Source organism: Equus przewalskii, chromosome 22 (assembly GCF_037783145.1).
Source record: "Equus przewalskii isolate Varuska chromosome 22, EquPr2, whole genome shotgun sequence".
Lineage (NCBI taxonomy): Eukaryota > Metazoa > Chordata > Mammalia > Perissodactyla > Equidae > Equus > Equus przewalskii.
In genome coordinates this window covers 38722196-38731229 of record NC_091852.1, presented here as the reverse complement: position 1 = coordinate 38731229, position 9034 = coordinate 38722196, and the positions used below count along the sequence as shown (strand labels likewise).

Sequence of the window (9034 nt, the reverse complement as noted above, 5' to 3'; positions counted from 1 at the left end):
CTATGAACGCCCAGGAAGAATGTGACTGATTTAGTCATTTTAACTGGAAGTGAACTAATATGCATTAGTTATTTACCACATTTTAGGCACTATGCTAGATTTTTATTTATAATCTTTCTATCTGGTAATCCTCCAAAGTGTTTTATAAATTAGAGTTTAGAGATGAAAAAACTGAGGCAGAAAGAGATTAAGTTAGTAACTTACACAAAGTCACACAACCAGTAAATGGTAGACAGAATATTCCAGTCCGGGTCTCTGTGACTTCAAAACCCAAATTCCACAATTTGGATGATAGGATATAACAGATTTCCATCTTTTTCTCTATCCTTTGCTTAAGCATTTGGCTTCTTTAGCAGCTAGTGGGAAAGAACAGAGCCCTTTGGTCACTGAATCACGTTGTAAAGTTACTGGTTGCCCCTGGTGGTGTGAAAACATGAATGAAGTATTCAGACATTTGGGACATGATCCCAAGTAGAGGAATGCTATGTGCAGATGTCAAATAACCAATAACTCTAATGAAATTGTTAGGTAATTTTTGATCAAGTGGAAAGTTTAAAAACTTTCCAAAGAGGACATGCTTTAGAGAACAATATCCAGTGCAAACTATACATAGCTTAGATGTTAAGTTTGTACACATGGGCATAAGGTTTAACGTGATATAATCTACCTTTGAACAGAGTTATCATTGTTCAATTAGGTGTGAAGTTTTCTTTTCTTCCCAATTCCCACTCTTTGACATCACCTTCAAGTCTATTCCTTATTAGCTCAGATAAGAGATTTCTGTAGTTTGACTCTCATGGATCTGAAAGTTCCAATTCTGCAATACCCAAAATGTTAGAAACTTTTTGATGAATGCAGTTGAACTTTCGTACAGGACAAGACTCCTCCATGGAGCACGCTGACTCAGTTTCTTTCAATTTAATAGCAGACTAAGCGACACCAACATAGAGCTGAGCCGGTAGATAATGAGACCATATGTGTTTACAGAGTGTCTGTTTTCAATAATTAGGATTTCACCCACCAACTGCCTGCAGAGAAATGGTCAAAGATAAGACGTGACATCTTGTATTACTTTGTGGTAGAGCACATTGATTCACTCCAAAGCAACACATGTTTATTAAGCTCCTACTACAGTTGTATAGACAGGAAAAATGATGAGTGTTTATTCCACACTCTTAAGAGTTAAACCTCTTTAATGTTGAAAGGTTGTAAGACAGGTACATCAACAGCCATATATAAGAGAGAACAAGAAAAGTGTCTCGAAGGAGGTATAAACTGCTGTGAGGATCCAGAGAGATTATAGCTCCTTGAGGGGGAGATCCAGGCCCTAAAGGAGAAGTAATCCTTAGACCTGGGACACACAGGTACTTGGGGTGAAAGAGGCCATAGGTGATGGTTCAGAGAGAGAGAACATCATCAGTAAATACACACACTAGTGCTAGCTGTACTAAGGAAATAATGTCATTAACTTTGTCTGGAATTCAGTTTCGCTCACACTATATTTAGAGCAACAGTGGGAGATAAGGTGGAAAAGGTAGATTAGGGGCTTGTTCAGGAGGACTTAGAATATGGAACTGGATATTTGTAATTCAAGAGGCATTATTGATGTAAAGATAATCACACTGATGTACCATAGTTATTGGTATCCTAAGGAATATAGACTAACCAACTGCCCCCAATCTCTTCTCATATAATGTTATCATTTATAACGGTTATAAAGCATTTCATTACAGGGATTTACCAACATTTATTTAACCATTCCCCTATTGTTGGGCCTATGGGCTGTCTCTAATATTCTACAATTGCAATAATTTTATAACAACCTTCTTTTGCTAATTTTTTTTTCTTTCGCTTTACTTCCATAGGCTGGAATCTTAGATATTATATTGCTTGGATAAGATATAAAACAACTTAAGATTGCTGATACATATTTTAAGATCAATTTGCTCAAGCTTTGGGCAAATTTACAGCTTTACTTGAAGTGTTAAATTTAGTAGTCTGAATGTATTTTAACTTTTGCCCCCGAGTGCCTTACAGGTTCTGCTAAGCCTCTGATAAATATTACTTTGTGAAAGACTACTCTTTAAAAAAAACAAAGACACCTTACTCTCAATAAAAGAAATTTATTAAGCTTGACTAAATATTTAGAAAGCATGTTGTGTTGAGTGAAACTTTGTACGTAATAAATAAAGAGAGTAATAGAAGGTCATATGGGATGACTAGTCTGTAATTGTCTCAAAGAATGCATACAATGAAACAAGTTCTTTTGGTTACTTCCTCAAACAGCCAACACAATGGGGAAAGTGAAGAATTGGCCCATGAACACTATGAATAGGGAACCAGAAAGCCTAACGCATAAACTTGGAGAAATGACAGCAATAGAAAACAAAACCAACAAAGGAGAACACCTTCCAGAACAATCTGAGATGCATGAAAGGCAAACATTCACTAGAGTTAGAGCTTTACTAAGTGTGTACAAAGATAAGTGGCGTATTTGATCTTAGCCATGATAAACAAGCAATTCTTTGAGATTATGTTGGTACTGCTTGCCTCTTCCACTATTTTCTCCCTAGAACTGAAACTAGTTCTCTTCCAACAAAGAAGAGTAAACAGAGAGAGTTTAAAACTCTTGAATAGATTGCAACCCTCAGCAATTCAGCAGTGTCTATCACACAGGAGAAACTTCCTGCTTCCCCAGAAGTCTGTGAATCCACACCAGTACCAGAAAAGGCACGCACTGGCCATTCTTCATGAGATGCTTCAGCAGATCTTCAACCTCTTCAGGGCCAATATTCCTCTGGATGCTTGGGAGGAAAGCCACATGGAGACGTTCCTCATCGAACTTCATCAACAGCTGGAATACCTAGAAGCGCTCATGGGACTGGAAGCAGAGCAGAAATGTGGCCCACTGGGTAGTGAGAACCTTAGGCTACAGGTTAAAATGTACTTCCGAAGGATCCGTGATTACCTGGAAAACCAGGAATACAGCAGCTGTGCCAGGACCATTGTCCAAGTAGAAATCAACCGGTGTCTGTTCTTTGTGTTCCAACTCACAGGAAAGCTGAGCACACAAGGAATGGACCCTTGAACCATGTGGAGCAGGAGCCAACCGCAGGCGTTAAAACGATAGGGTAGGTGGGAGGACTTCTCCAGACATTTTTATTTCTTTTTGTCATAAAATGGTAATATTGTTTTGGTTTTGTGTGTGTGTGTATGTGTATATATATATTTGTCTGTGCTTTAAGATTATACATATTGACTACAATTGTTTTCATTTCATAATTTCACTTTATATTTTCTATCCAACTCAAATCTTTGTGAGTTAAAATAGATTCATTAATATTTCATAGCTTGTTCTTCAAATGAGTATATTTTCATAAAATTGGCCGAGTAGATAGAATGAAATATGTCTTCATTGTAATAATATTTTTCTTTACATAGAACATCCATTCCAATGATTTCTTTATTTGCCAGAAATTGGTAGAAATGATAGGAATAATTTGCATTGCAAGATTTGAAAATATCATTACACACTGAATATTTATTACACAATAGAAATATGGCCAAAGGATATGAATGAGCAGTTTGCAGAGGAAGAAGAAAATACATGAAAAGAGTTTCAACCTCACTCATAATAATAAAAAATACAAATTAAAAGTGGATAACATGCCATTTATAACCTATCAGGTGAAATCCCAAAGTCTGACATAAAAACACTCTTGTAGAGACTTTGGGGAGGGATGGTCTTATAATTTGTCAGAGCATTAGAAATTGGTACAATCACTGTAGAGGCAATCTGGTGATATCTATCAAAATTACAGTTGTGATAGTCTTTGATCCATCAATTCTACGTCTGGAAATGTATCCTATAAAAATGCCTGCACATGTGTGAAATGACTTACAAACAATATTATTCATTGCAGCATTACACTATCCAAAGACAGGAAACCACCTAAATTCTTCTAATTAGAGACATTTGAGGTATATTCACACAAAGGAATACTATTCAGCTGGAGAAAAGAATGAGGGTTCTCTTCCCGTAAAGTAAACAATAAAGTAAAAGAGTAAACAGATAGGCAAGGTGCAGAACAGTGTGTATAAAATGCTATATTTGAGATTACAGTGTAAAATAAGTTTTATATTTGATCCTGTTTGTGAATAAATAGAGAACATATAAGAAATAAATTTAAATGATTTCTTGTATTTGGGGTGAAAGAGAAGAGACTAAATGAGAAAGACAGGGTCAGAGAGGTTTTATAGTAAATTTTTATATTTTAATTTTTAATCATGTGAATGTTACAAATTAAAATAATAAATCAAAATGTATCTAACAGGGGGCTGGCCCAGTAGCACAGCAGTTAAGTTCACACATTCCGCTTTGGCAGCCCAGGGTTCGCTAGTTCGGATCCCGGGTGCGGACATGGTACCACTTGGCAAGCCATGCTGTGGTAGGTGTCCCACATATAAAGTAGAGGAAGATGGGCATGGATGTTAGCTCAGGGCCAGTCTTCCTCAGCAAAAAGAGGAGGATTGGTGGCAGATATTAGCTCAGGGCTAATCTTCCTCCAAAAAAAGGTATCTAACAAATCGTAGTTATCAGAAATGTGCATGAAGGAGTCTTTCTGGTAAAAGGAAGTGCTAGGTGAGGGTTAGAAGAAACAGGACTGAGCCAGCCTACCCTTGGTTGGGTGGCCGGGAGGAGGAGGGCTAGACAGAAGAATGCCCATGCCAAGGGAGGGGGTTCCTGTTTCTGGGAGATGCTGGTGATGAAGAAATCCAGCTCTTCCAGCTGGGAGCTCCCAGAAATCATCATGGAACAAACGTGGGGCCAGAGAAACTGAAGCTCACTGAGACTTGATGACTTTCCCATAGTCACAGTGACTTTTGCCCAGTGTAAGAAGCAGAGCCATGATCCCAAAAATCTGGGGCTACTTCTACTTTATGTCATGTTCTGCTTCAGATTCGTTGGATAACTTGAGATAAAAGTTATCATTGAATGTAAAAGCTTGCTGAGAAACAAAACGTATTGCATTTCAGTTTAATTGGTTAAGTGTATTAACTATCGGCTGAACACTGCCAGATTTCACTTGAAAAGGACGAGGAGGAACTGAATCGGATCCTGAGAGTGAGGCAAGGTCCGCTGCAGTAGCAGAAGGGGCAGGGGAGCAGAGGCCGGCCAGTCAGGAGGAAGCCTGTCAACTTCACATTTCAGCTCAGGAGTTGGCCTACTTAACTTTAAGTTCACATAGAGGTTGGGAAGTGGAGAGAGGAAAAATATTTACCCCACACAACTGCAAATACAGGTCATTTGCTTCTCACGGTCTCTAGAATTTTTGTTGTTTTCTTTAAACCAGGGACTTTTCAAAACCAAATCCTTCATTTAACACATCATTCAATTCTCAAATTAATCTGGCAAGATAGTTCATTATTCTCTTCTTTTCTCAGGCGAGGAGAACAAGGTTTTAAAGGTGAAGTAACTTGCTCAGAGCAGCACAGCAAGCAAGCCATAGAGCCAGCAAGTGCCAGAGCAACGATTCCCTCCCAAGTCTGCCTGACTCGAAGCCTACACAGGTGTTCTAGACGTCACAAACCTGAACAACATTGTGCAACACTACCGCGAAATAATAATGGTAACGTTAGTGATAAAAATTTGCTCCTGGCTTTCCTTATTCCAAGTTCACATATTCTCTGCAGTTTTGAATTAAAGAAAGGACATTTTCTACCTGTGGACATTTCTTTACTAAGAACTGAGAACAGTATGAGGAGCTGCCAGTGGTAACTTAGAACAGAAATAATATTCATATTTAGAAGCTAAAAACCAATACTTTACATGCTAACGTTTCCCCATTTAGCTTTAAGTTGACATCCTGCTTATATGACTGTTTTAACTGCCTATCACAAGATAAAAATTGCTTGCTTCTAAATATATGCCCTCTTAAAACTTTAAAACCAGAGTTCTAAACTTGGAGATATTGAGGAAGAGAAACACTTTAAAAGGCTAGACATCCTGCTAGTAGTGGGCTCAGAGTAAAGATAAGTTCGTTTGTCCTTGCTGGCTGGGTCATCTGAGTTATCCTTCTGACAACTACACGCACTGAGCTACGTAGATTATTAAATCAAAAACAGGTTACGAAATAACAAGTGTAGCATCATTGTATTTTCTACAAATAAAATATGCATGAAAAATGTCTTAAAAGAAATGCACTAAAATGTTCACAGTAGTACCATCTGGATGATAGAATTTCCATTCTCTTACACCTTTTGGATTAAATATTTCTCCCATGAATATGGATTCATTTTATAACCAGGAAAAAATTAAATAATTTTATTTCTGAAATTTAAAAAAAGAACAACAAACATGGCCCCTTGTGGATTTGGCTTGGGATGCTTATCATCTGTAGTAAATTAAGCCTCACCTCCAGCATGCATCAGAATCCTCTAGAGGGCTTGTTAAAACACAGATCACATGGCTTCACCCCCAATGTTTCTGATCCAATAGGTCTGCAGTGGGACCTGAGTATTTGCATTTCTAACAGTTCCTAGATGATGCTGATGCTGCTGGTCATGTGACTACACATTATAAACCACACCCCATTTCTTGATAACCTTAGTAGACTTAACAGATGAAGCCATGGTCTCCTTGACGTTAATGGTCTCATATTCTCATATTTTCCCACGATAGCTGGAGAGAACTAAGTACGCTAAATGGGAGAGAGTTGGTAAGGATAGTTTTTTTCTATCGCTGCCTTTTCACAGCAACAGATTCGATGGTCTCTTTCCTTCTTAAAGAAGCTGTGTGTAGAGACCACAACACCCCAGGTGCACCCCGTGACAATAACTGCCTTTTAAGGAAAATGGTCCAAACCAAGTTTCTTTCTGAAAGGGTTTCTGGTCCTCGTGCCAGTGGTTGAATGAAATCAAAACTACAACTGTAGCAATAACTGATTGGACAAAGAATATGTTGTGGACACAGAGGAGACACACCTCTAAAAAATAGAGGATTCTAAGGTGAAAGATGGAAAACTGATCCAGTAATCTCTATTGACAAGTATAGGTGTTTGGTAAATAAAGAGATTTTAGGGTCATTCTTGGAATTGCTGAAATGAGTCATTGAGCCCGTTTTCCCCCTTCCTGGGGTCTGCCTGTATCCAGTGACTGGGTGGTGTGGAAATATAAAGACTCAGACTCCTCACTCCACCTCTGAAGGGTCATGCCAGCTTCAGAGGCCTCCCCGTAATTGACCAAGGCCACTTTGTGACTGCCTTGCAGCTCAGCTTTCCCTCTGCTCAATCCTCTTGCCTTCTCTTCCCGTAAGTGTTGATCCCATAACACTCCCTAATAAACTTCTTACATGCTAATTTTTGTCTCAGAGTCTGCTTTCTTGGCACCTGACCTCCAATAGCAGATTTTCCATTTATAGCCTTAGAAAAACCCAAACTCACACGCTATTTCCTTAGCCAGGTACATATTCTCTTCCTAATGTGTGTTAACATCTCTCTCTTGCTATTCGTGACTCACTAAAAAATGTTCCCTTCACAAAAAGCCCTTATGTCTAATTTGTCTGAATCTATTTGCTCCTCCAGAACACAACTCTTGTCATGTCATAAAACACATTGTACACAAGTAACAGATTACGTCTCTTTCTTCCAACTAGGGTATGGCCTACTTCATGGTAGGGAACATTCTTCAGCACACAACAGGGGCAATCTAAGTGTTGGATGAATAAAGAAATTAAAAATGCAGCATTAGGGGCTGGCCCAGGTGGCACAGCAGTTAAGTTCATGCGTTCGCTTCGGTGGCCTAGGGTTCGCCTATTCAGATCCCTGGGCAGACCTACACACCGCTTATCAAGCCATGCTGTGGCAGCCAACCCACATATAAAGTAGAGGAAAATGGGGACAAATGTTAGCTCAGGGCTAATCTTCCTCAAAAAAAAAAATCCAGCATTAAAAGAAAGAAGGGCTATATCATTACCATATTGTCATGGTCACTTCTACATGTAGACGAGGAAGTCTTGTTTAGATATGTCTACTAAGAGGTTAAGTTCCTATTTTTGTTTTTCAGTTTATTCTTCCCAGATGGACCATTTGGAAAAGCTACATCTTGGAGTAAAACTCAAAGCATCTATCTTTCTCTGATGAAAGGGTGGTTTTTATTCCTGTATGGTAAGGGCGCAATAAAATAAGGATGTGTAGGGCAGAAGTCCAAGTGGGAGCCTCTCTTCTGGTTGTTCTGGTCATCTTAGAAAATCCTTTCCTGAGCCCACTCTTTATGGGCCTTTGGTTCCTCTCAGCCTGATGATGGTTAGTCATGCTTTCAACTGCCAAGTTATGTAGAAACCCCTGGCACCAACTTGGGTGGTTTCAATAGGATCTATTTTTGGTTCAGTTTATTAAAAACAATATATTGGAAAGATTATGAAAATGATACATGCAAATAGTCTAAATGGCTCGATTTTATAATTCTACAAACTGTAACACTCTTCCTACTGTTATATTCAAAAGACCGCTTATCTTGTTATTGTCCAAAATGAGTGGCCACTGGATTGGTTTTTCTACTAGATTTTAGTAAAGACTTGATGGCACTTTTCCTCATTCCTTTGGATTGTATGCTTGAAACATTATGGGTTTGGAGAAGATAGCCAGCATGTAGTGAGTGTTTAGAGGTAAGTAGCCAGAGTCACATTGCAAGTTTGCAAAGAAGAAATCATAACACAGAAACAGTCCATGGATTTACTTTCAGTGCAAGAAGAATCCCAGCTTCTTTGAATTGTGGAAACCTGTTCAACCAAGTTTTCGTCACTGAAGGTGGAGATGTGTACTTCTTGGGACAGTGGAGTGAGGTTTGAGTAGACCAAAGAGTAGGGCTCCCTTGACCCATAAATCATGTAATTTTTTCTACATAAGAAAGCTAAGTGCACACTGTTTTAGTGAAATTTATTCCAAGTTAAGTTTCAATATATACCCTGTACTAAATAAGGCAGAGATCCGTGGGGGAGAAATTTAATTATTCCAAATAACAGAAATTCATTTCT

General features: G+C 38.6%; 1 protein-coding gene across 1 annotated transcript; it reads left to right on the top strand.

Moving 5' to 3' along the window:
- Positions 1 to 2379: 2379 nt before the first annotated feature.
- IFNE (interferon epsilon) lies at positions 2380 to 7358 on the top strand. Its single transcript, XM_008531931.2, has 2 exons — positions 2380 to 3131; positions 5446 to 7358. The coding sequence occupies exon 1, from the start codon at positions 2507 to 2509 to the stop codon at positions 3086 to 3088; it is 582 nt and encodes a 193-aa protein (XP_008530153.1). The 5' UTR covers positions 2380 to 2506; the 3' UTR covers positions 3089 to 3131; positions 5446 to 7358.
- Positions 7359 to 9034: the final 1676 nt, after the last annotated feature.